This window comes from Anolis carolinensis, chromosome 1 (genome assembly GCF_035594765.1).
Source record: "Anolis carolinensis isolate JA03-04 chromosome 1, rAnoCar3.1.pri, whole genome shotgun sequence".
In the NCBI taxonomy this organism is placed as follows: Eukaryota; Metazoa; Chordata; class Lepidosauria; order Squamata; family Dactyloidae; genus Anolis; species Anolis carolinensis.
In genome coordinates this window covers 117,994,594-118,022,561 of record NC_085841.1, presented here as the reverse complement: position 1 = coordinate 118,022,561, position 27,968 = coordinate 117,994,594, and the positions used below count along the sequence as shown (strand labels likewise).

Genomic DNA, 27,968 nt, shown 5'->3' with positions numbered 1-27,968 from the left:
GGGTGGGACCGAGAGCAGGGCCTCCTCCGCTGATCACAGTGCCCGAGCTGTTTGTAAGAGGAAATGCAATTGGCCAAACAGCCTGGGCCCAAGCCATTTAGGGCTTTAAAGGTAATGGTCAGCACTTTGTATTTAGCCTGGAAGCGGACCAGCAACCAGTTAAGGTGCTGCAACATGGGAGTGGATCTCTCCCTGTATGGGGCTCCCGTTAGTAATCTGGCTGCTGATCTCTGAACCAGTTGAAACTTCCAAACTATCTTCATAAGCAGCCCCACGTAGAGAGCACTGCAGTAGTCCAAATGGGATGTGACTAAGGTATGGACTACCATGGCCAGATCTGGCATCTCAAGGTATGGGCACAGCTAGTGAACAAGGTTTAATTTTGCAGAGGCACTCCTGGCAAAACCACTAGGTAAGTGACATTTTCTCAGCTGCAAAAGATAAATATTAAAGCCACCACCCCCCCCCCCCCACCCCACACACACATCACTCAGGAACATGTTTTGCTAAGAAAACCTAATGAAGGTTGCCATAAGTCAGAAATCACTTGAAGGCACATGACAAGAACAACGCACACAAAACTTGCAAGCATTACAGCTGCATATATATTTTAATGGTAAGTAAAACTTACCCTTCCAGCTTGATCCAGTGCAAGAATACAAATCCTCTGACCTCCATTTTCTTTAAGGTGTTGAGGATCCACTCTGTAATCTAAATATCCTCCACTGACAAGGACTTTTTTTAGATTTAGTTGCCTGAACAATGACGACAGAAAGCATCCTTATTTTCAGCAACATACATCTTTTTAAAGCTTTAATTTTACTGTTTTGTATCTAACTGCAAAACATTTTGGATGTTAAATGCCTGGGGGGAGGGGGCGGGGCAGAACATGACTCTAAAAAAGGATTTTCCCAGGACCTAAACAACCTTGGCATAAAATGCCCTTTAAAAACTGTTTTGGCGGGTCTGAGAACAAAACAATGTTTGATTTTTTAAGGCAGATGAGGGCTAATGAAAATGGCTTAACATCTCACAATTGTCCACATATGTTTTACAATAACAGAAATAACAAAAAAGTGGAAGGCCAACACAGATCCAAGAATCGTAACACATTATTACCCTTTGGCAATTAAAACTCCTGCAAACGCAAAACCTCATGTGTAGATTTCTCTGAAGAAAAGCACTCACTTGGAAGCAATCTTCTTGCACTGATAGTCAGTAAGCAAATAGGTATCTCCTCTTTCTGTAACACAAACTGTGGCACCATCGCTTGCAGTGACAAAAGACATAGTTATGTCCTTATGATGCAGAGCAGAGACTTGGCGAGGAGAAATTACACACTTCTCTCCATTAGGATCTGACAAATAACCTACAATGTAAAAGAACACCCTCGATGTCAGATTCATGAAGTTCTGAATTATTCTAATAACTCTTTTCTTATTAGAAGCGAAGCCAGGGGGGAAGTTTAGGTTGTTTAGCCAATGACAAAAAAATTATTTATCAACTTAGGCCAACATAAAAAGCTGCTTTATACTGAATTAGAGCATTGGTCCACCAGCCCAGCATTTTCTCTTTTGGTGAGCGGTGTTCCAGGGCCCTTCCTGCCTAGATCATGTCAAACAAAGAACACAACAAATATGCAGTAGGTGTAAATGCTGTAGATTTCTGAAATGCATTATTAAAAGACTAACACAATGGTTTGTTAAAGCATGATCACACCATGCCTTGCTTAGCATATGATTCTGAACCCAACTCATAGGAAGAAGCAAAATAAATATAGCTGTATTTATGAATAAAATTACTATTTTTTATTTGTACAGCATACTTGCTTGGGGACCCGGCGATGCCCGGGTCATTTGAGAATTGTATTATTTGTCTTTTAATGTTATGTATTCTGTTTGGAGTGGATGAAGTACAATTTCCAGAATTGTGGCTGAATCCTTCCCAAACCCTGCCAGTATTCTAAGTTGGCCATTTTGGGCGTGTGTACCAGGTGTGGGGCAGTACTCTCTGGATGGGGGTGAACTACTGCAATTTCCAGATTCCCGGGGCATTTGCCCCGAAATATCTATCAGTATCCACAGCAGGCAATATTCAGTCTGTTTGGTAAGTTTGGTCTAGATTCGTCATTGGCTGGGTTCAGTGGTCTTTGGATGGAGATGAAGTACAACTCCCAAAATCAAGGCCCTTTCCCAGAAACACCTGCAGTATGTTCAGTAGGTCATGAGGCTTCTCTGTGTGAAGTACGGTCCTAGTGCATTGTTGGTGGGGGTCAGTGTTTATCTGGCTGCAGGTGAACTATAACTCCCTTTTTCCCGAAGTTGTCCAATATGTTGTATTGGTTATGGGGGCTCTGTGTGCCAAGTGTGATGTTCATTCATTGCAGGTGAACTATAAATCCCAGTACCTACTACTCAACTTCCAGTCTAGTTCCCCTCCAAACCCAACAGTAGTCAAATCTGGGCATATCGGGTTTGCATGGCAACTTTGGCCAAGAGCCATCATTATTTGGGTTAATAGCATTCTGGGTGTAGGTGAACTACAACTCCTCTATATTCCCCAATATGAGTGACAGTGCTCTGACTTGATGCAGGGTGAACTACAACTTCCACCATGTGGAGTTAATCCCTAAACTCCTCCAGTAAGTTTAGTTGCAGCTCAGTTCTGCTCTGTTTTATATGCAGAGAGATTGGGGAAAAAAGGGCAGTGGGTGGGGCGGTGCAAATTCACAGCAATGGAGAACCCTGGGATGCCTGCCTATGGTGGAAGAAAAAGCAAAACCTAGGATGAAACGAAAGCATTCCTTGGGTGGTGGGCTGTAGTGTTTGGGAAGGACATTGGCAGGGGCTGGGCTGCATGTTCATGGTGCTCGCTGTAACCGCAATGTCAGTGGAAAAGAGTGACTTGCTAGATTTTTAACCCAGGAAAACATAGCCTGTTTGTGGAGGCCGGAGGCTGTCTGTGTGAGCAGACATCTGTGCCACATACACACATACGGGCTTTCGCTTTTATTATGGATTTAGATATACAGTGTTCCCTCACTTATCGCAGGGGCTACGTTCCAGGACCTCCCGCAATACGTGAAAATCCGTAAAGTAGGGACACTATATTTATTTTAATAAATATAGTGTCCCTCCCTCCCTCTCTGATTCAAAGCATACCTTTAGTAGGTAAAGTGAATTAATAGAATTGACTAGAGACAGACCCAGGGGAAATGACAGGGCTGTATAGCAGCAATATAATAAGAGGGAAGTTATCATAGAAGAGTGAGAGCACAATTTAAATATTTTCAGACTGTGCATCTTATGTTTAAATCACTTCTATAAACATGGCAATATTATGAATACTACCCTCCACCAAATTAAGTTCAGAAGTAAGATTCCCTCTCTGACCTAGTTGTCCACCATTCAACCCTATTGTGTACACTGCTTCTTTGGTCCACAGCACTGTATGAAACCTGCCAGCAGCCACACCAATCACCGTTCTTCCTTTAAGATTTTTGGCTTGAACCTGTATAAAAAAATACACAGATGCCAGATATGAATTAGTACATTCAGGATAATGCATATCTACAGCAGCACATGCTACAGTTTAGGGGAAGAAACCACATCTTATTAGGAATATACTAATATTTTCCATCACCAAGTTATTAAGGAGGACACATGGGGTCATGTAATGACACTCAAACCCAAGAATTTTCTTCTGAAATTCACCAAGGAATAATGCGACTTTTAGTCATGGGTGCCACACAAAAATCATTTAAATTGTCTTTACGGTGCTCTTATTGCTGAAAGCTGCTTTTAAAGCAATTTGCTGCCCTGCTACAAATCCTATGAATGCTTTATGTTTTTCATACTTTATATTTACCATCTGACAAGCTTCCTTTTAACACCTAAGCCAAAAGCCCCCAAATGCTGCTTGTTTAGCAATTGAGCCAAAGGCCGTTTTTGAAGTCCATGGTATGAAGAGCATGAAGTAGCTTTAGAGGATAGAATTTTAAGCCTTGAAATGATTTTCATTTAACTATAACTTACATATTTTTAAAATGCGAGGTAGTTAATATATTAAGATAAAATCTTAGGTACAATTATGTATTGCCCCATTCTTTATCACATTATTCAGAGAGCAAACAAGATCAGCAATTATCACTACTCATCCCCAGAAAATATTTTTCTACAGTCAGGGTTGTATTTTGTTTATTTGCTAAAACCTTTGGCCTGTTGGGGGTATTAATGTATCTGCTGCTTAGTTGAACCCTTGGCACATAAACCTAGCATGCAAAGCACACATATTTTATAGCACTCCCACACTGCCATTGCCATTTGTATAGATAATGCATGCATCTGCAGAAGAGAGATCTATGTGAATAGAACGGTACATATATAAGCCTTCATACAAGCCAGATACTTCATGTATTCGGCATGTTACATACTGCAGCCTCAATCATGTACACTGGTGAGCACACGAGAATGCAAACAGGTTACTCTCTCTTGAAATACCATGCACTAGTTATGCTTTGGAAGATTTATTGCTCAGCTTTATTACCTGTCTCAAGGAATCAACCAAAGCAAGAGTTTGATGACTCAACCCTTCTAAAAATAGTTCCTACTCCTTGGCTCAGACTGTCACAGGATGCCACATAATGCTCTTCAAAATTTACTCTTCTCAAATAAAGGACAGCACAGCAAAGTTATGAATAGGACTGAGGAAGACACAGCTGAATGGTTATCCGGCAACAAACAACCTGACACCACTTTTATGGAGCCGCAAATATTCCTTTATCAAGTGCAACAGATACCATCTAGTGATACTGAGGAATACACATACATGAGAGTGCATCCATATGCAAGGGCAAGTACACACATTTACAGGTATCCAGCTGTAGGTATGCCAAAACGAACCACTTACTAAAATGTTCATATTACCTGTCTTGGAACATTGCAGTTTGGAGGAGGAGGTAGAACCCCAAGTTGATGAAATGTATTGAGACCAAACGTGTACACACATCCATCTTCCGTCAAAACAAGTGTATGATCTTTAGCTGCTGCCACTTGAGAACACTGATGACCCAGCAAGCTCTCCACCAGCCTTGGAATCTAATGGAGATTAACAAAGAATTACATCTGTATCTCGGTCATGTGTCATTCAATTGCTGTATATACTTATGTATAAGTTGACCTCATATGTAAGTCAAGTGCAGGTTTGAGGTCAAGATTATACTCTGCCTAGGCATTTATAAAGGCCACCGCAAAGAGTAGAGGAGATTGGTGCTTCTTTCAGGTTCTTCTGGAAGGGAGAAAGATCTTGCCTTTTGCTACTCTACTTAGAGAAGAAGATGGTTTATTCACATTGACCCATGGATACGTAGACCCAGGTTTTTTTGGGTTGATTTTTTAATTAAAATTTCTAAACTTATACATAAGATTTTCTGGGGAGGCTCTCCTCTCGCTTCCACCCCCGTCACAAGCGCGGTTGGTGGGGACGAGAGAGAGGGCCTTCTCGGTGGTGGCCCTCCAGCTCTGGAACTCCCTCCCCAAGGAGATCACGCTGGCACCCATCTTGTCCATTTTTTGCAAAGAGCTAAAAACGTGGATGGTTCCATTGTGCTTTTGATTAGACGGTCACCAAGGAAACCTTGGCCCCAGTTATGAGCTATGACCTAAAGTCTTGTCCTTGTACTTTACTATTGTTACCTACCCAGAGTTATAGTGTTCTACTTTGTATGCCCTCTATCCCTAAATTTTCCCATCTGACATCTGTACTTTATCCATCAGCCCTGCCCTCACAATTGTGTTGCACTAGCCCACTCACCCGAGCCCAGAAGCTATTTAATATTCCATGCTCACTGGTTGTTGTTGATGACTGTTTTTATACTGTGCCATGTGTTTTGTGTTATATTGTTTTATTATGTTGTTTATGAATTTTGATGTGTCGCATTTTCACTATGTTGTGGGGATTTTCCCCATGTAAGCCACCCCGAGTCCCTTCGGGGAGGTGGAGGCGTGATACAAAAATAAAGTTGTTGTTGTTATTGTTATGATGATGATGATGATGATTATCATTATCATTATGAGTATATAAGGCAGGAACTTCACTATTCTAATAAAAGCAAATGCAAAGCTATGTTATAAAATGATACTTTATGCAAACTGCATGCAGTGTTGCTTTTAGACAGATCACAATAGTATATCTTTGTTTATACTGATCTTAAGCAAAATTCCTTTAAAATGTACTATATCTCCTCCAATCCAGGATGCTTTCAAGACACTTTAAAACAATAAAATAGTTCTTTCATTGCAACTGATTTTAAGGTGAGAGACAAGGTACAATAAATGTTTTAAGACTTGTTATTTGTGCAAAACACAGCTATTTTAAACACTAGCTAGGATTAATATTAATCAAGATTCACTTTTAACTAGTTTTCCAAGTTGGTTAAAAGTGAATCCTATTAACGAGTCATAATAATCATCAATATTCACACTACTATTAACCAAGAAATTAAAACGCCATTCATCAAAAATGAAAATACTATATCATACTCCCACTCTTTCAATCTGGTACAAAGACAGTATAATGAAGAGTATTTGCTGGTACTATGTCATAAGGTATGTGTGTAAAGATCTCCACAGGTACTCATGATTTTAAACCTTGTTAAAAACAGCACCTGCTTCCACTTAAACAATAATTGTTCCTAACACTGCATTGGAAGTAGCTTGTGAAATATTAATAAATTGCTCTTTAAAAAAAACTCAAATCCCCAATGGAAACAGCAGTGAGTCAGAGACTACTTCTGAAAACCAATTCTCTTTTTAAGAAGAGGCATTACTTTTGCCATACCAAGCAAGTCTGTTCATCACCATGACCCAAGCGTCCGCCTTGACCATGTCCACAGGTATAAACCTGTCCTTTCTGGGTTAGAAATACGGAGTGAAATTTACAGAGTACCACCTGAGGAGAGAAGAAAATAACGTAAATTCAGCTATGTTGACTAGTCTGTGGAGCATTCTATAAATACAAGGAATAGTACTCTTACCTTTTCCTCTAGATAGAACTTTTTTCTCTTAGCTGTGTTTGTTCTAGCCTACGTTATTCCAGAAACAAGCTTCAAGGGTAATTGTGTGCTAAAAATATTTAAGATATTTCCCTTTTCACCAATGAGAACATTGTAAACAATGTTTACGAAGGTTGAGGCAAGCTGTAAAAAAACAGTAAAGCTACAAAATCCGATGAGCCACAATTCATGACCCGTGAGTCCAATCTTGTGCTTTGGTTGCTAATTTTCAATTTCATATTTCTTTGACTGAAGCCTGATCATCTTTCCATTACCATCTGTAACGGATTTGACTTACTAGAGGAAAAGTTAGTGTGTGGCCTACTTTGAGAGGTTGGTTTGCGAGCAGCCATTTTATAAAAAAAGAACCAGGCAGACATTTTGTAGCTCCTTTCTAACAGAAGCTGGGGGAGGAGCTAGATAGTAGCTATTTGCATGAAGTGGCCTGATTGGCCAGATGCAAATAAACAGATGCTAAGGCACAAGAGAGGGGCGGAGCTTAAACATCCATTACAGTAGTTATTCCTGAACATTCTAGTCTGTTGGGAGTTGAGCTGGAAACAGTTTATTTATTTATTTATTTATTTACTATATTTATACCCCGCTCTTCTCAACCCCGAAGGGGACTCAGAGCGGCTTACAGATTATGGCAAAATTCAATGCCGCATTATACAACAAATAATAAATATAACATATCAAATTATAAAACAATTAAAACATATACATACAATAAAACATTAAAACATAGTTTTAAAGGAGCAGATGTTCCATCAGGCAATGAGACAAAACTGGTGTCGCAGTGCCAGCATTCACTCGAGAGGGCCCAGGTGAGTCAAGGACCATGGCCGGAAGAAAAAATGCCAGTATCTCTGTGCTGACCCCAGGATGCTGAAACGGAGGTGGGTCAAGATGGAGTCTGGCAGCACGAAGTGGCCAGAGTCCCCAGGAGCTGAGCCAGGGGCAGCAAGGGAAACAAACACTGCCCCTTCCCTCCAAGCCCCTGGTGATGGTACCTTCACTTCTTGCTTTGCCTGAGGCCCTGCAGGCGACATCCTTTTTATGCTCCAGCCTCTGAGCAGCAGGTGTTGCTTGCTGGCTTTGCAGAGTCAGGGACACAGTTCTGCCAGGAGTGAGTCCCCAGGAGCTGAGCCAGGGGCAGCAAGAGAAACAAACACTGCCCCTTCCCTCCAAGCCCCTGGTGATGGTACCTTCACTTCTTGCTTTGCCTGAGGCCCTGCAGGTGACGTCCTTTTTATGCTCCAGCCTCTGAGCAGCAGGTGTTGCTTGCTGGCTTTGCAGAGTCAGGGACTCAGTTCTGCCAGGAGTGAGTCCTCAGGAGCTGAGCCAGGGGCAGCAAGAGAAACAAACACTGCCCCTTCCCTCCAAGCCCCTGGTGATGGTACCTTCACTTCTTGCTTTTTTAGTTAAGGAGACCTCAGCTGATTCCTCAGTTAAGGAGACCTCAGCTGATTCCCTGGAGTTCAACGAGTGTGATAGCTGGGATAGCTATTGGTGATTTAGGCGATCCCTCATAGTTCGAGGATGATGGTCCTCCATTTCTTGGAAGACGCCTGTGTGTGATTTTTTTTAATGTGTGGAGGTTGATGCACGGCCGGTCAACACACAGTCTTCACAGAGTGAGGTCCCAGCAGTGGTGTGGTTAACACAACGAGAGTGGCTTCTCGGTCTGTTGCAGCCTTCTTCCACCTTCACAGCCATTGTAACATGTACCATGTTATCCTCCGCCTGCTCCGCCGTTGAGGTCTTTGGGTCTTCGGATTGTGCTTGGTCTGGATCCTCCCCTGTGGCCACTCCTGGGAGTGCATGACTCCAGTGGTTGTGCCCACAGGTTCATTGGCAAACGCAAGCCTCCTCACCACAGCAAGGTGATGGATCCTATTAGACTTTTAAGTGTCCTTAAAGAACTGGATTACACAGCCGATTCTCTACATAAACGAGTGGAAAATTGGAATAAAAATCAGATGAAACTTGAGTGGAAGAGAACTTTCAGAGCCATTTCATAAATAAGATCAATCTGCTTCACAAAGGGCTACCTCCCACAGAGGACACATTGAGGGAACTAGAAGCTTTCTGGCCATCTAGTGACAAACTTCTAGAACTTTTTGTGCCATTAGAAATGGAAGATCTGGAAAAGACTCTAGCTGCAGCAAGACCAACTACCTGCTCCCTTGACCCTCCCGGTTGGTTAAGGAGTGCTGGGAGGGACTACGAGATCCCTTAAGGAACATCATTAACAGCTCCTTGGAACAAGGAATTTTCCCAGAGTGTCTTAAAGAAGCAGTGGTTTACCCTCTTCTGAAAAAACCATGTCTAGACGCCGCCATACCTAGTTGTTTTTGAGCAAGGTGGTTGAACGAACAGTGGCATGACAGCTACAGCAATTCTTAGATGAGACTGCGGGCTTAGACCCCTTTCGATCAGGCTTTCGTTTAGGTCATGGGACAGAGACTGTCTTGGCAGCTATTACTGATGAAATTCGTTGTCAGACCGGGGCGGATCAGTGCTATTGGTACTCTTGGACCTTACAGCTGCATTCGACACCGTGGACCATGACTTGCTGATCCATTGATTGGCTATGTCTGGTATATGAGATTTAGCTCTAAAATGGTTCAATTCATTTCTCCGGGACCGGAGACAGAGGGTGGAGTGGTTAGGCCAAAGCTCTGACAGCTCCTGCCTTTGCTGTGGAGTTCCCCAGGGTGCTATCCTTTCGCCCCTGTTATTTAACATCTGCATCTGACCACTTGCTGGACTACTGCGGAGCTTTGGCATAGAGTGCTACCAGTATGCAGATGATACCCAGCTACTCTTGCGTCTCGAACCTGGGACAACTACGATTCCTGAGAGCTTTAAGCTGTGTTTGGAAGCAGTGATGAGTTGGCTGCGAGCGAGTAGACTAAAAGTGAATCCCGCAAAACTGAGATACTCTGGCCCGGCCAGCCACCAGAGTTAATCCAGTCACTACCTGATTTTGATGGGGAAGTTCTGGTTCCGTCTGCTACTGTTAAAAGCCTTGGGGTTGTGTTGGACTCATCACTGACAATGGAAGCCCAGATCACTGCCATAAATAAGCAGGCCTTTTTTCATCTTCGCCAGGCAAGGAAATTGGCATCCCACCTTTCAACAGAAGCATTGGCAATGGTAATCCATGCAACAGTCACCGCTAGGTTGGATTATTGTAACGCCTTATATGCCAGTCTTCCGAAGACAAAAACCCAGAAGATCCGAATGGTCCAAATTGCAGCGGCCAGGCTGCTAGCGGGATCATCTATAAGATCCCATATTACACCAATTCTGAAACAACTGCATTGGCTACCAATAGAACATCGGATCTCTTACAAGATACTGATCCTGACATTTAAAGCTCGAAAGCCAAGGACCATTATATCTTAGGGACCACCTCATTCCTTTCATTCATCAGTGGTCACCTCGATCCTCCCAGGAAAATCTCCTATACATACTGGGCCCTAGGGAGGTACACCTGGAAGCTACAAGGCATAGAGCCTTTTCAACCTATGCTCCAATTCTGTGGAACTCGTTGCCTCCATATGTTAGAGAAATGTCAGAATTGCGACCTTTTGTAAAAGTGCTCAAGACTTGGCTGTTTGGTTGTGCATTTAAGTAAATCAGATCTAATTTGCCAAATAGTCACTGTTAAATGTTTTTATATTGTGGAATGATATTTTAAATTGTAAGTCACTCGGAGCACCCTGGTGGAGAGTGACTAATTAAGAAATAAAGTGAAGTGAAGGTGACAATCCATCAAGGGGGTATTGGTGATAGCTGGTTAGCTAAGACCTCAGGAAGGACCAAATGTCCTAGTTTAGGTTTGAAAAGGCAGTTTAGTCAGGACTTCAGAGTTTGGTTCAAGTTTTAAAAGTCAGTTTTTGAAAGTGATTGTATTAAAGGCTTTTGGGAAGGAAAGGCCAAAAAATTTCATAAAGGAAAGTCACACAGAAATGTTTTGAAGTAATAACCTCTTAAGAAAGCATTCAAAAGCCATTTGGAATCCTTCAAGCATTTTGTACCATATTTATTTTCCTGAAAACCATCAAGCTTATGTGCCTCAAAAGAGTCAAATAAACAAATAGTTCCTGTTTCATTATAGAATAATTCTTAATCTCATCTCTAAGCCTCAGCATAAATAAAGCAAGGTTCCTCAAAAAGTGGCAGCAGAAATAAACTCCCCCTGCCTTATTGGTAAGTTCACAGGTGCCTAGTGTGTTACATTTAAGATGGTGGCAGAGGAAGGGTATTGAAATCCCCTCCCTGTCAGAAAAGTTTTGTGCCTCTTGTGTGTGTTGCACTATCAGTATTTAAGATACAAGCATACAATTGCAAAATAATTCGCTTCTCATTTCATAAACGGGCTGTGGCGCAGGCTGAAGAGCAAGCCAGCTGCATCCAGCTGCAATGAATCACTCTGACCAGGGGTCATGAGTTCGAGGCCCGCTCGGAGCCTATGTTTGTCTTGTCTTTGTTCTATGTTAAAAGGCATTGAATGTTTGCCTATATGTGTAATGTGATCCGCCCTGAGTCCCCTTCGGGGTGAGAAGGGCGGAATATAAATGCTGTAAATAAATAAATAAGTAAATAAATATTTCATACACATGTATATCCATGTAGTTTTGAAGCATATGGCAGGCTCACTGGACGATCATGACCCATTGGCTGTTGAGTTACCTACCATCCAATATTTGCTGGGATTCTTGCAAAGAATGCCCAACTACAGAGACCTTGGTTTGATAGAGCAAAGGTCTTACAAACACACACAGGATGATTCTACATAAAACAGTCATGTGTTCAGACATCACAAGTACAGAACACAACAGGAGAAACTGTTCTCAAGTCATGTGCTGAATGATGGAGATGGGAGTACTAGATCTAATCTAATGACCTTAAACCTATAAGTTGTTCGCTTCACTTAAGGGAAAGGGGAGTCTGTTCAGGAACGCTCTATAGAGTATTTTTTTTTCCATACAATATCAAGGATCACATACAAAAATGCCAAAGAAAATGTAATCGCAAACGAAGGAACAAGGAACACACTTTGTACTACCAATACTGAAGTATATTTATTAATGTCTCAATTACCTGTTTAATATAAATACCACTCCTGGGAAAAAGATCCACCAACTCAGGATGATGTTTACTCTGTTGACTGCCATGACCCAAAGTGAAATTTATATTGTTTCCCCAAGTGTAGACATCTGTAGGATCTGAGACAAAGGACACCCATTTATAACATCTAACCTATGCAAGCAACACATTATTTTAACATCACTTCTAATTTCTGCCTTCGCTCCATAGTCCAGAAAAATATCTGGCATATTCTGCATATTCCAGAAGACTATGAATCATCAGGGCATACAACCTAAAAAAATCTAAATGCATAAATACATTCTGTAGGCATTTTAACAGTTACATTTACATCCCACCTTTCCTCCAGTGAACGCAAACTAGTGTATATGAACCCTTTCCCTCTTAATTCATCTTCAGCACAACTCTGATTAATCAGCCACTTTGAGAGAGAGAGTAACATGCCCAAGATGACTAACTACAGACTTTGGCTCAGTGGGGGCTTGCACTTGAATCCCCCAAGTCCAACACTACAAACAACACATCAAACTGGCTTCCAATAAAGTAACAAATTAAGTGTCCCATACTTCCAACAGTATCAAGATGTACATCGTAGCAAATTATATTCCAGAGCAGTTATCACATATACACATGCAGAAATGTATATTTACACATATACAAGTATAAAAGGTAAAGGTTTCCCCTGATGTTAAGTCCAGTCGTGACCAACTCTGGGGGTAGGTGCTCATCTCCATTTCTAATCCGAAGAGCCGGCGTTTTCCATAAACATTTCCAGGTCATGTGGCCGGCATGACTGCATGGAGCGCAGTTACCTTCCCGCCGGAGTGGTACCTATTGATCTACTCACATTGGCATGTTTTCGAACTGCTAGGTTGGCAGGAGCTGGGGCTAACAGCGGGCACTCATTCCGCTCCCGGGATTCAAACCTGGGACCTTTTGGTCTGCAAGTTCAGCAGCTCAGTGCCTTAACACACTGTGCCACCAGGGGCCCCAATATACAAGTATAGGTGTGCGTATTTATACATATGTATAATACATGTGCACATACATAACCAAACTAAGCAGTATAGTTATACAAATGGACAACATTCTCTTCAAAAAGATATTTCTCATTTGCTAACCCAAGTGGTCTGAAAATGGGGAAAGGAGTCTCTGCCAGCTAATTACACTAATTGTCTTTGTGGATCTCCCCTGCATGCAGAGAAGTGGCTTAACCTACTATATAATATTTAATAGGATAAATGAGTTGTTGTGCTGTTCTGTGGCTTTAAATAATTTCTGATTTATGCTGATACTTAAGGCAGGACTTGTTCAGATAGTTCGCTTTTGCCTCCCTCTGAGGCTGAGAGTGTGCAACTTGTTCCAGGACACCCAGTGAGTTTCCATGGCTGAGCAGAGATTTGAACTCCAGAGTCAACATCCAATGCCCAAATCACAACACCAACATTGTTTCTCAGGGTGCATATATATACCCAGTAGATTTAGTGGAATGCATTTTCTACCACATGTATTTTCTTCACATACACACACAAGTTATGTTTACATGTTCAAACAGCTGAAATGAAAACCAATATATTGTATTACAACCTACCTGAATTTTTGAAAATGACATAGGAAGGTCTGTCCTTCATTACAAGATCCAGAGCAGACAAGCCTTCTTTATCCTGCACATACAAGTTCACGCCATGCTAAAAGGAAGAGAGAGAAAAGATAGAAAATATAATAGTCCTGTTTATATAAAGTCACAATTTTAAAATAATCTTCTGGTTGTGAATGATAAAAATGACCTACATGCCCTACAACTTACACTTTATAGCTGAAAAATTTTTTGACTATATAGGTGGAAAAGATATTGTTCCAGTTAAAGGACCTTTTCTTTGTGCATCTAGCTGAAAAATACAGATTTCCCCAGTTTTTATGTCCTGCTTCTTATGCTACTTTTAATTCCACTTTTATGGTTGTGTCAGTGGTCCTGTTTTATGCTATTAGCAATAGTTTTACATTCTGTATGTTAATTTTAAATATTCTCCTTGAGAAATGCATTAAAAAACATATATTGAAGGGCACGATACAAATATATGCTACCTTGCAAGAACTATTGTCAAGACCTGAATCCACGAATAAGAGAGAATCTTATTTCTGACTACACATGGGCTAGAAACATACAACAAAAGAGCATTGGAGGGGCTACAGAACCCGCAAAACACTTCTGGATAGAGTAAGGATGAATAAAACTGTGAATATTAAGTCTGTGAGTATCTTCCTTTACATATATTTACATCATAAATTCAAATAATGAAATAAACTCAAATAATTCATGAAAAAATCACCCAGTAGGTTTAATTCTATGACTCTCTTTACTTTTAAAAAGTTCTACAATGTGATGTTTCTCTATTAAAAAATTTTTCTAACTACTTAACACAAGTGGGTCAGTGAATGCATTTTGCAGTGCTCTACTGGAAAATACACCTTTAAACTGACAAAAGGGTATCATTAGGGAGTGCTATAATTCCTCTAAGCATCAAGAAAAGCAAGAACTCTCCATAACTGTGTGCCAAATCTTGAGCACAGTTGGAAAACAGTTTCTTCCAGTGTTTCTAAGATACATCACAACATGAATGAGCCCTCATCTCAACACTTCAGGTCAGAACAAGGGAAAAGATAAAATGACTTATTTTGACTACAATTGCTAAAATCCATCAACTAGGATTCATTTATTGTCCAAAAAGTAAGTTTTCCATATTCTAGAGAAAGCCAGGGCTATTTTCTTCCCAATCCCCCAACCAAATTACCCTTGATGTTATATAATGTTATTGACGAATAAATGTCAAACAATGAGATTTGTCTTAAATATTAATCGACAGAGCAATCTAGTTTGACTTTCATATTAGGTGAAAAGAGCTAATAAAAAGTACAAGTGGATGAAAGAATGATTGGATGGGATTTAGAAGCAATGTAAGGTTTTGCTTATTTATTTATTTATTTATTGCTAGCAACCAGATATAATACATTTGTATTGCATTAATAAAAATGGCAAAATACCAACCTTTAGTAATGACCATGCACAATCTATATGGCCATAGAAGATGCCACGATGCAAAGCTGTCCATCCTGATTCCTTATCTTTTGCTGACAAATCCACTCCATTTGTTTCTGCTAGCCAATCTAGCACTCCTTTCTTTCCACAAGAAGAGGCAAGATGGAGGGCATTCCTACCAAAGGTATCCTTGCTTGTTGCTGCATTATAGCAATGAGAAGTGAGGAAGGCCTTGATCTGGCCTTCACTTCCTCGGGTCACAACAGAAACAATGTCCAAAGCATGCTGCTGTGATCGACATTTCAGAGTGCAGTCTGGCATCAAAGAACTCATCTTACTCTTTACTGAACTGGTAAACCCTTCCAAAACACACCAAGGCAATCTGGTTTTGCCCCTTCCTCATAGGCAGTTTAAGCTTTCCAGGCCTTTCATTCAGTTTCAGATTGTAGCCATAGGAAACATTGTGCTGTTTAAGGCTTGACACTTAAAAAAATAAATATTTTTCATCAGTATAAACTTTGAGTTCAAGTCTTCATTCTTTTATAAAATATTATACTTTTGTCCAGAAAAATAAGATAGAAGGCAACCAAAGGAGTGGGGAGGGGGATTCCCCCTCCACACTATCTTGTTCTTTTAGATAGCCATAATTGCAAGAGAGACCTGGAAAAAAAGAAGTAGATACATCAAATTAGTAATTAGTTAAAATATCATTACTTTCAGCAATGTTGCAGACTTGTAAAACTATGTTTTCATAGAGAAGGAGATGAGATTACTAAGTTTACTATGTACGAAGCAGAATCTATATTCCATACACATTAAGAAGACAGCATATTGATACTCAATTTTCACGAAAACCAGACAGAAGCCCTCAGAGATGTAGGAGGAAGCTTAAAATATGTGACTAGAAAACTAAGGAATCCCAAAGACCTAAGAACATGAGGATGGGGGTTGGGTCTGTTGCACATCCCTTGTTTCTTCCCAATACATCAACCTGTCTTCCCTTACCTCCTGTCATTTTACTTGCACCGTATTAGTAGGAGCCACACTCAGAGACTTTATACCACAATATGATGGGACAAACTCAGATGAAATGGAAAATAATAAGATCTGAGCAAACATGTGTGTCCATCCTATTCATAAGCAATAGATTTCTGTCATATTTTCACTACATATATTATTACAAAACCACACTATATAGACGATATTCTTCTACAATTAGGGGCTAATGTCATGAAGCCTATTGTGATATAAAATCTGACTGTGTTTCTACAAAAGGTACATTCAAAACCTGTTTGCACTTTTGCCTCTATCTCTTTGAGAGGGATTTCATATATTGTTTAACTAGTCAGAATGTAAAAATACGTAGCTCCAGAGATAGGTCATTTGACTTTTAAGGCAACATGAACCCTAGTTTTCCTCTCTGGCCTCCTTACTTCAGCAAATCCATCTCAGCTGTTCATGCACAGACAAAAATTGACAATTACAGGTGAACACCTTGAGACAGCCCTAGATTTTCTGTCTAGATTTAACAAAAAATACTGTAAAATTGGGACATCTGAATTACATTGAAATTTATGGAGATTATAGTATGAAGTCTAATAGTATAACTAAATAATTTGTTTAGGACTCATGTCCATCAAAGCCTTGTCTGTCTTTCAGAGCCTCTTTTGAAACAAATTCTAGATGAAAACTTTACCATTTGTAGCTGATGGTCACATAAAGTGTCTATGCACATGTCCACATCCACAAATTAAAAAGGGACACAGAGTTCATTAGAATCCAGAATGATCATGTTTTTTCTTCCTGATTACCTTCTGCACCCTTTTTAAAATTTATCCAGCATCACACATAAATCTGGTTCTATTGTTTTTAACTACATATTTTTACTACACATTTAATATTCTTAACTTGTAAAATGGAGCAGATGCTTTATAATATCCATATTAGGTCTGAAATTAATGGCTGTCTTGATTAAAGTATGCACTGCTTTTCAATGTTCATAACAGGCAACATGCTAGTGCTAATAAGGCCGTCCTATCATTTCAACCTAAATCATTCAAACACTTGTGTTTGTCTTTATGAGTAAATTAGAAGATTAATCCAATTGAGGGGAGGTGGAATTCCTGTACAAAAAGGACATCCATCCGCTCAATTCAGCAGAACCACAACAGAGAGCAATTCAAGGAATTTGAGTTCTATGTCCTTCATGCAACTTTGTATCTTGACCAGTTCTATAGCAACTAGACGAGGTATCATATTTCTTCACATAGTCACCATTGCATAACAGTCGTACTTCCATAATTCCATATCACTGAGTCATAGCAGTTAAAGTATGCCAAACCGCCTTAAATATACAGTGTAGATTCACTCTCAGACTAAATCAAAATTACAGATAGTAGGCTAAGATAAGAGACATTAACTTGCAGCCATCTAGGCTGCAGTGGTATAGCAATACCTTTTGAAATTACATGGTATTCCCCATAGCAATGTCTCTGAGGAAGTCTAATATTGTGGAAGCTGTTTTCTATACAAAAAAATCCCAAAGTTTTAATACTGTAGTTTGCATTTTTTACTAATAGCAAATATTTTGTAAAGGTAACTGATCTAACTGCCATTCAAGTCCAAGTGCTAGTCATTATATTTTGAGTATATTTCAGACATTCAAGAATATGACCAGATTATTTTCTTCATTACCAAAAGTGCTAAGTCAACACATGCAAAGATCTTCTGAAAAGCAGAAAACCTCTTTGTTTTATTGTATTGGGGGGGGGGGGGGGGGGGGCATAAAATTTACTGCTTGTAATTGCCAACTACTGGAATATTATGTTAACAGGAGCCACTAAAATTATTAAATTCACAGAAGAGGTACAAAGAAGAGAAATTAGAGGCAGGTCAACTTTGGTCAGAGTTCTATTTTGGACCTTGTTCTAAACTGAAAGTAAGCTGCTGGCATCATGAAGCAATTTTGACTCAGCAGTTAGTTCTCTCTTATCTGTTACTTCACAAGCTGTGAAATAAAGATACACAAGTTCAACACCCAAGTATTCCCTGGATATCTATTTTAGGTAAGCCAGGTTGCATTTTGTTCACTGAAATTAGCATTAGGTCACTATATCACAGTAATATATCAACATAATTCTTAGAAAAATGTGCAAAATTAACAGTATGTAATTCTTATAATCAATAAATATGTTAGGTCCACTTATTATACGGGTTCATCTAATGTGGTTTCATTTATACACAAAAAGCTTTGAATACCAGAGAATAGCTCAGGAAGCCCAAGAAAATGCCTAGCGAAATGTTCTCAAACAGCAGTATAGTATACACTGGTAATCTTGACACAATACAGAATTTTTCCAGTCAATGTTTTCAAAGTAGAACAAATAAAAAGACTAAAAATAAAGTAACTAAATGAATTTTAATCATCCTTCCAACCTTAACAATGGTAAAACACTGGTGCGCAACAAAACATACCAACAGGCCTGAAATACAGGGCCGCTGTTGGGTGAAGCAGGAAATGCTTCTGCCCAAACAGGTATAAATCAGGTTCAATCACTACAACCTGTTTTCTTTACAACACAGGTGATTAAAAGCTTATTGTAAAATAAATTGATTGACCCTTTGCTTGATATCTTATAATTTCATGATACAACAGTTTTAAGATAGCAGAAAGAAGTAGTTTTGACTTTACAACCTCCATTTTATCCATATAATGTCAACTAGTAGATTTATTTAATGCAGTTAACCATCTCCATGGAAGAGGTCCCAGACAACAGAATGTCTGCATAGATACCTACTGTGGTCAATTTGCCTTGTATATATGTGGATGAAACAACTCACATTTGCACTAACTTCAATGAGATGGATGAGGCCATGTCACCATCTTCTTGTGGATACTTTTCAACATATGTCAAGCTGCCTATAAGATTGAAATCTGCAACCCAAATAATGCAATTTACCAGGCTAATCTTCTCAAATGTCAGGGGTCGCCTTATACGTCGAGTGCTGAAACTTCCGAGCCGGACTGAGAGTCAGGGAGGAGAGGCAAGGGAAACGAGGCAGAACCCAGGAGGAGAATGCCTTAATTGCTTTTGTTTCTTTCCGCTTCAGCAAAAACACCTGGAGGGCCGAAGTTTGCCCGTGCCTGTTCTATATTATAGAATTAATGCATTGGCCCCACTTTAACTGCCATGGTTTGATGCTATGGATTCATGTAAGTTGTAGTTTGGTGAGGGCCAGACCTCTCCAATGGCCTTGTCAATTCCACCTCCTCCAAAGCTTCACCTCGTTGTGCCAGGATCCTGTGGTGAAGACCTCTGGATCGGGGCGGCAGGGGCAGGGGCCGCCAGCGGGCCTCGCTAACTTTCTGGAGACATACCGGGCCAAAACCTCCTCCATGCTTTGCTGGAGAGGGCAGTGCCAGGAGGGGGCAGGGCAGGCCCTGGGTCATCCTCAGCTTGTCCTCCTGGAATAAGGATAGGGATGCTCACCCCATCCCAGGAGGAAACTAGACATGCGGTGATTGTCCTCCAATCCTCCTCCCGAATACTCCTCCCTCAATCTTTGGGCTGTCCTCTCAGCATTATGGAGGGCTCTCAACTACTGCATGCCTTCCTTGAGCCGTCCTCCCGGCTCAAGCACTGGGAGGAGGGGAGGACACACGATAGCTGAGAGTGATCCAGACAGCTCTCAGCTGCTGTGTGCCTTCCTCCCCCATCCTTTCTGCATAAGGGTGTGGCAGGCCACTGTGTCCTTATGCCGAGAGGACAGGGGAAATGAGGAGGGCCTGAGGTAAGTGCCCATGTATCATCTAGAACATAAGAGTTCCCTCTTCATCTCTCTAAAACACACCGTGTGCCTGAATGCATTAGACTAATATACTATCATGCTTCATGTTTCATAAGGTGTGATGTAATTCCCAATACTTGGTGCAGTCTGTCACTGACGTCCAGGTAACAGTTCCCATAAACAGAATTAATGGGTGAAATCAATCCAGCCAGATTTTTTGATCTCAAACCAATACATGGTATTGTGTCATGTACAATACCTAATACTAATAGCATCCTTAACTAAAAATCCATAATGGTCCAAAATTCAAAAACTTTTGCCACCAGGCATTTGCCACTAGCCTTCCTATCTACGTAGGACTGGCTAGAGAAGTCTATTCTTTATCAGCCCTTTATCATTCTTTATCTTTATTCTTGCATTGATTATTGCAGCCTGATACAAAAAGTCTATTTGTCCAGCCATACTTCATCATTCCCTCAATGCTTAAAAAACTTTCAGCTAGACAGAAGAAAGAGGACTGGACACACATAAAATGACTTTGTACAAAGAAGTTTCTTTCTCAAAGGCTTTGTTAATAAAGGTGTGCCTGTACAATTTTTAAGTCCTTTACCCCAGCTTGTTTACTGATCAGGCAAATAATGTGTGTTTCAAAGACCATTGTCCAAGCCTATCAACAGTAGTACTACAGTATATTCATTTATTTGTCCTGATGACACACTAGGAATTCTAAAGTCTGAATACTACACATTTAGGCTTTCCAGGTGTGTCTATTTAAAGTGTCAACAACTATGCAAAAGAATAACATAACCAGGCATTGACACAGGCTCTACCCCTCTTGACACCCAAATGTCTACGAACAACAGGAAAGGGGCAGAGAAGGGACAGTAAACAAAAGCTTTCTCACTAGAGCCCCGCAACAAGGAGCAGAATACTAAACAGTTTTCATCAATGTAAGTGCTTGTACTCTACAGCCCTCTGAAGCCATCTATAAGGCTATAGAGCTTATTATTAGTGCTATAGTTTATATGGCTTATGGACCAGAAGACAAAATATGAATCAAGATTAATGATGGTTAAGACAACTTCCCTGCTTCCTGTGTTCTGAGATACTTTCTACGTATCTCAGAAAATAAAAAGTACTGTATATCAAAGGTGGTCAACTTTATTCTGACATCACAGCAATGAAGAGCAAATTGTTAAATTGTATAGAATGTTTATCAGGGACATATATACATTTTGTAGTAAAAATTGAAACAAATCACAACTATTATTTTCCAGTAAAAATTAGATTTTCCCAGAAGAATGGGAAACTTCATATACTACTGTACATACAACATAAAAGCAAAGAGGTGGATAAGGTGATTCACCTGGAAGACGTTTACAGGAAGAAAATCATTCAGCCTTCCAGATGTTATTTGATAAAAGCATCCACCATTCCTTACTAGATATGATGGCTGGTGGGAGTGAGAATCCTACAACAGTTTGGAGGGTCGATTCACATCCTTGCATTCGACCCAGAAAAAGTGCATCACCTCCTCTATTAGAATATCATTTATTTATTCTGCAATACAGTATCCAGCACACAGAAAAGTGTTGACATGTTTTAATTATTGTGGCTAATAAGACAACTTATTAATTGGCAGGTCTGAACAATACTATGACAATATCAAACTCATTTACACAAAGATTTAAAGTAGGGCAGGCAACTACAGGTGCCTAAATATTGTTAGACCGGTAAATCCACCAGTTCTAGCCAGATGTGTACTTTGAACCATCCAAAAGCAATGGTGTCATTATTCTCAGGTTGATAATTTGAAGAATTTAAGCATTCAGGATAAAAGAAGCTCTGCCTGGTATTTTTAAAATTTTTGTGCATGAAACGAGGTTTGCGTACTGTGAACTATCTGAAAGCAAAGGTGTCGTTATTCTCAGGTTGACAATTTGAAGGTGCCAGTATCTCAGTCATCCAGGTGGACAATAATGACTTTTAGAGCATTTCAAAATTCAATATAAGGGAGGCTTGACCCATAATTTTATATATGGTATTTTTAATCGTTTTGTGAATGAAACAAGGCTTGCATACTGTGAACCATCAGAAACCAAAGCTGCCACTATCTCAGGTTTTCTTGGATCACTATTTACTGTTTTTCCTCCTCCTCCTGATATTTGCGGACATTACTTCTTGTCTTCCAGACATAATTCTACAAATTTCAACAAACTAGATGAAATGCAAATGTTAAACCCATATCACTATCAAATGAAATATAAAAGTTCAACTCATACAGCTCTACTTTCCCCAAACTGGCAGATCTGCACCTGTTGAATGTCTGCCTCCTACAGAGCTGTCCAATGCCCAGTTGAGAAGGAACATACATTTACACGAGTCTAATGCACCATCGAACCTAATGCACACCTCAAATTTCAAAATCCTGAAACCAAAAAAGTATTTGCTGCTAAACGTAATGTACAGCAGCAAAAGGTGCACTCTTTGTAATATGGTAATTACAGTATCTGCCTTAGAATTCCTTCTCTGAAAACAAAAGTGCTGGAATATCAAAGTTTCCAGAGATGGAAAGGAAAATCTTGGGGTGTATCTATGCTGTAGAATGAATCCACATTAACTTCATTGGTTCAATGCTATGGTTTCATGGGGGCTGTAGTTTGGGAACATGGAGGCTGCCAAAGAATGCTGATGCCTCACCAAACTAAAAATCCCAGCATTGCATAGCACTGAGCCATGGTCATTAAATTAAACATGACATCCCTCAAATTGGAGCTCCAGGTGCAACTCCTGAAATAGCTTCCCCCTTTGCTTTGGCTTAGAACTAAGATTGCCATATACAAATCTAAGTTTGTATACAAATCTAAGTTTGGGTAGGTAATTTAGCCAAAAAGGGTGACATTAGATCTGAGTAAATACGGTATTTCTCAGATACTACAATGCAGAGACTTCTGGAGAAATTCAGTGTTCCCTGCCTAAGAAAAGGGCAGTAAGCCTTGCTTATGTAAGCAATAGCTGACATCCTGTCTAGCATTTATGATGATGAAATCTAAAGCAGGACTTTTTAGACTAGACTAGATCTACACAGCTATATAATCCAGTTCAATGTAGTTAATCTGAATGGCTCAGTAGAACTGGAATTTCATTTAATTTATTATGTATTTGTATTTTCACTGTGTGTTGTATGGCATCGAATGGTTGCCATTTATGTTGCAAGCTGCCCTGTGTCCCCAAGAGGATCTGTGACGGGAATAAATAAAGTTGACTTGACTTTACTTGAAAGAAACATGCAGAACCAAATAAACACTGGCCATGGCTAAATGTTATGAAATTATGTAGTTTTGCAAGGTCTTGAACTTTCTCTGCCAAAGCCCAGGTTTTGCAGAACATTGAGCCATGGCCATTAAATTTGAAGTGACATCCCTCAAATAGGAGCTCCAGGTGTATCTGGGCCCTTCCAGACAGGGCCTATATCCCAGGATCTGATCCCAAATGTTCTACTTTAAACTGGATTATATGAGTCCACACTGTCAGATAATCTGGGATAAACAGAAAAGCTGGGATCAGATCCTGGAACTTAAGGCTGTTTAAAAGGGCCCTCTGAAACAGCTTCCCCTTTTGCTTTGACTCAGCACTAAGGGCCCTTCCAGACTGGCCCTATATCCCAGGATCTGATTCCAGGTTTTTTGTTTATCCCAGATTATCTGGTGGTGTGGACTCATATAATCCAGTTTAAACCAGAAAACTTGAGATCAGATCCTGGAATATAGGGCCTGTCTGGAAGGGCTCTAAGATTGCGCAAGTCAAATGGGCATCCTAATTTTGACAAAGTAATTTAGCCCAAAAAAGTGAGGTTTAGACTAGAGTTAATATGGAAACAATTTCGCCTCTCTGTGGACTTTGTACCTTCCTCAGCTTGGAGACTCATCTTTTTGGTCACCAGCATATCCTTAACAGCTGTTTATTTCTATCATGTGATGGCATCATCCAGATAATTATACAGCCAAGCTACATGAATGCTCAGGTTACACACTGGATTAAAAGTGCAGTATTTCTGATTCTGAAGTCTCAGTTTATTTTATTTCCCCAAATCCTTATACAGAAGAACCGAAGGATGGGAGGTGTACCTTCGTCAAAGGTACACTTACAGCAGTCCTGGGCAACCTTGGGTTCTCCAGCTGTTTTGGACTTCAACTCCCACCATTCCTAACAGCCCACTTGCTGTTAATTTTTCGGGCTGTATGGCCATGTTCCAGAAGCATTCTCTCCTGACGTTTCACCCACATCTATGGCAGGCATCCTCAGAGGTACTGAGGTGTTGGAAACTAGGCAAGTCAAGTTCATGTATCTGTAGAATGTTCAGGGTGGGAGAAAGAACTCTTGTCTGCCTGAGGCAAGTGTGAATGATGCAATTGGCCCGCTTGATTAGCACTGAATAGTCCAACAAAGGATTTCCCCAGGAAGGGAACAGCCAGGCGTTGAAGCTGCCAGGCTATTCAATGCTAAATAGATACCTACATAAAAACTCTAACCATCACCTAAGTTAAAAAAAAAAAAAAGCACAATTAAAGGCCTGACAGACCTTACCAAAAAATCTGCGAACCTCACCTCCTCTAAGGTGAACACAACCACCCAAACTGGGCTCTACAGGTCAATGGATACTCCACCACAGACATCAAAAGAGTTGCAAAACCAAGAACAAGCCACAAGAGTAAAGACAAAGATCCACACAGAGGAAAAGTGTTCTTACCATATATCAAGGGAACCACTGACCGCACAGGGAAGCTGATGAAGAAACACAACATACAAATTATCTACAGACCCACTAAAAATTCAACAAATGCTACGTTCAGCAAAGGACAAGAGGGATCCTCTCGCATCTGCAGGACTCTACCGTATACCACACAGCTGTGGACAAGTCTATATAGGGACCACCAAATGCAGCATTGTGCAAACACGAATCAAGGAACATGAAAGACACTGCAGACTAATCCAACTTGAGAAGTCGGCCATAGCAGAGCACTTGATAAACCAATCTGGACATAGCCTATTATTTGAGAACACAGAAATGCTGGGCCACTTTAACAACCACCATGTCAGACTACACAGAAAAACCACTGAAATCCACAAGCATGTGGACAATTTCAACAGAAAAAAGGAAACCATGAAAATTAACAAAATCTGGCTACCAGTATTTAAAAAAAACTATAAAATCAGGACAGTAAATAAAGAGCAACACTCAGAAAACAGGGGAATTCCAGACATGAAGCAATCAGGGTCAGCTAACACCTCCCAACAAAGGATTCCCCCTGGCAGGAATCAGCCAGGTCTTGAAGCTGCAAGGCCATCATATGCTAATCAAGGTGATTAATTACAACAGTCACACTTGCCTCCAACAAACAAGAGTTCTTTCTCCCAACCTGGACTTTCCACAGATATATAAACCTCACCTGCCAAGTTTCCAAGAGAACTCACAACCTCTGAGGGTGCCTGCCATAGGTGTGGGTCAGGACAGAATGTTTCTGGAACATGGCCACACAGCCCCGAAAACTCACAGCAACCCAGTGATTCGACAACACAGTTGGAACACCGCTTAAATCGATGAAATCCTGGGAGTTGTAGTTTTGCAAGGCATTGAGCCATCTCTGCCAAAGAGGGCTGGTGCCCCTCCAAACTACAAATCCCAGGAGCCTTGTGCCATGCTGTTGAAGTGAAGATGCACCCTGGGCCCAGCCTCCCCACCCCCGCCTCCCCTCAATACTCACCAGTCGCTAGATGAATGGACTCGGGCGGTCGTCAGAAAGGCAGCGGGGGCGGGCGGGGAAGCTCATTCTCAGTGGCGCCGAAGGGCTCCGGGCCCAGCCAGGAGGAGAAAGAGGAGGAGGAGAAGGCCGGGCTGGAAGCGGCGGAGGCAGAGACCACTTCTTCCCAGTCTGACAGGGCCCGAGAAGGAAGCCGCCACGGATGCAGCCCAGCAAGAGAGGCGGCGCCCAGACCCGGAAGCAAGCGACCACGGGATTGGCCCAGGCGCGGAGTCTCCCCAGCGCCGATTGGCTGGAATCTGCCAAGAGTCAAAAAAGGGACTGAGAGGGGAAGGGAGGACAGGAGGAGGAGTTAGGCACAGAAAAGGGGCGGGGCTTACCCTCTCTTCAGCAGCTCTGAATCCAAAGGCTCCATCACATTCCGTTGCCATGGCTACCGCCTGTCTTTATAGGAGGCCCCAAAGCTTCCTGGCCCCATGGCAGTGAAAGGAGAATGTAGAAGTATAAGGAGGCGTCTAGATTGAACAGTGAATGCAGTTTGACATCACTATTACTGTTCTGGCTCATTGTTAATGGAATCGTGAGGTTTGTAGTTTGGGAATGGGCCATCACTCTGGCAGAGAAGGCTAAGAATTCACACATCAGAAGAGCTGCAAGGCCAAGAACAAGCCACAAGAGTAAAGACAAAGATCCACACAGAGGAAAAGTGTTCTTACCATACATCAAAGGAACCACATTGGCCGCATAGGCAAGCTGATGAAGAAACACAACCTACAAACTATCTACAGACCCACCAAGAAAATCCAACAAGTACTATGTTCAGCAAAGGATAAGAGGATCCTCTCACCTCTGCAGGAGTCCACCATATACCATGCAGCTGTGGACAAGTCTACATAGGGACCACCAAACGCAGCACTGCCCAAACATGAATCAAGGAACATGAAAGGCACTGCAGATTAAGTCAACCAAAGAAATCAGCCATAGCAGAGCACCTGATGAACCAACCTGGACACAGCATATTATTTGAAAACACAGAAATGCTGGACCACTCTAACAACCACCCTGTCAGACTGCACGGAGAAGCCACTGAGATCCACAAGCATGTGGATACAGCCCGGAAAACTCACAGCAACCCTATAAGGAGACATCTACATTGTACAGTAAATGCAGTTTGATACCACTTTCACTGCCATGGCTCAGTGAGATTTGTCGTTTGGGAATGGACCATCACTCTGGCAGAAAAGCCTTAAAAAACTTGCGAAAACCACAATGTCCAGGATTCCATAGCATTAAGCCATGACATCTAAAGTGGCGCCAAACTACACTCATTCTACAATATAGATGCACCCAGTGACAGAACAGGCAGTCCCCAAGTTACAAACAAAATAGGTTCTGTAGGTATGTAAATCGGAGTAGGTACATTTTAAGTGTAACTCCAGCCATACATACAGGGGAGGTTGAGAGAGAGGGAACTGAATAATTTATTACAATCAACATATCGGATAAATACATATGGCTGAAGTTACACTTAAAAATGTATCTGTTACAACTTACATACAAATTAAACTTACATACAAATTCATATATACATATATATATATATATATATATATATATATATATGGCTGTGGTTAGGTGATCCCTCGTTGTTTGAGTGTGATGGCCTTCCAAGTGCAGTGTCTAGGTACGTAGATGACTGTGGAGTCCTATTCTTTTTTTTAAAAAAAAATATTTTTTATTGAAGTTTTACTTTATAAGATAGAGTAAATTAACATCGAAAGAGTGAGAACATTTGATTCTATAGAAAGTGGGAAAACTGAGATTTAAAAAGGATCAAAAAGGGAGAGAGAGAAAACTGAAAACCTAAAACAAAGCTAAAATGTCCATATTTATATAAAAAAGAAAAAAAAACTGAACAAATGGCGATATAAAAATGCAAAGTACTTGGCAAAGAAATACAAAGCAAAAAGCTCACTGTTTCACAACCTGTTCACAAGCCACCAGCAATTGTGAACTGTAGTTAGGGAGTCCTATTCTTGATACGCATTGCAAAGATGTCAGAAAGGGGGAGAAATCTTTTTTAAAATCCCACCTCTGACACCGATTGCGGAGATGTGGAGGACTTCCTATTAATTAATTATATTTATATTATTGCTGCCACCACTTATTAAAGATGTTTATTTATGCTGCCACCAGACGTAAAAATGTT

The 27,968-nt window shown here is 40.7% G+C and overlaps 1 protein-coding gene across 3 annotated transcripts in view; it reads right to left on the bottom strand.

Moving 5' to 3' along the window:
• Nucleotides 1-26,001, bottom strand: part of ibtk (inhibitor of Bruton tyrosine kinase) — a 58,155-nt gene extending 32,154 nt beyond the window's left edge. For 2 of the 3 annotated variants that reach the window (XM_062981346.1, XM_062981338.1), the window contains exons 1-9: nucleotides 25,763-26,001; nucleotides 15,219-15,869; nucleotides 13,764-13,860; nucleotides 12,167-12,291; nucleotides 6,838-6,948; nucleotides 4,926-5,096; nucleotides 3,393-3,510; nucleotides 1,189-1,369; nucleotides 632-755 (exon numbers count right to left, since the gene is read on the bottom strand). In XM_062981346.1, coding sequence (XP_062837416.1) covers nucleotides 632-755; nucleotides 1,189-1,369; nucleotides 3,393-3,510; nucleotides 4,926-5,096; nucleotides 6,838-6,948; nucleotides 12,167-12,291; nucleotides 13,764-13,860; nucleotides 15,219-15,542 — 1,251 coding nt within the window. In that variant the 5' untranslated portion in view covers nucleotides 15,543-15,869; nucleotides 25,763-26,001. The remainder of the gene's footprint in view (nucleotides 1-631; nucleotides 756-1,188; nucleotides 1,370-3,392; nucleotides 3,511-4,925; nucleotides 5,097-6,837; nucleotides 6,949-12,166; nucleotides 12,292-13,763; nucleotides 13,861-15,218; nucleotides 15,870-25,762) is intronic. The other variant, XM_062981335.1, reaches the window with a different exon arrangement.
• Between the last annotated feature and the right edge of the window lie 1,967 nt (nucleotides 26,002-27,968).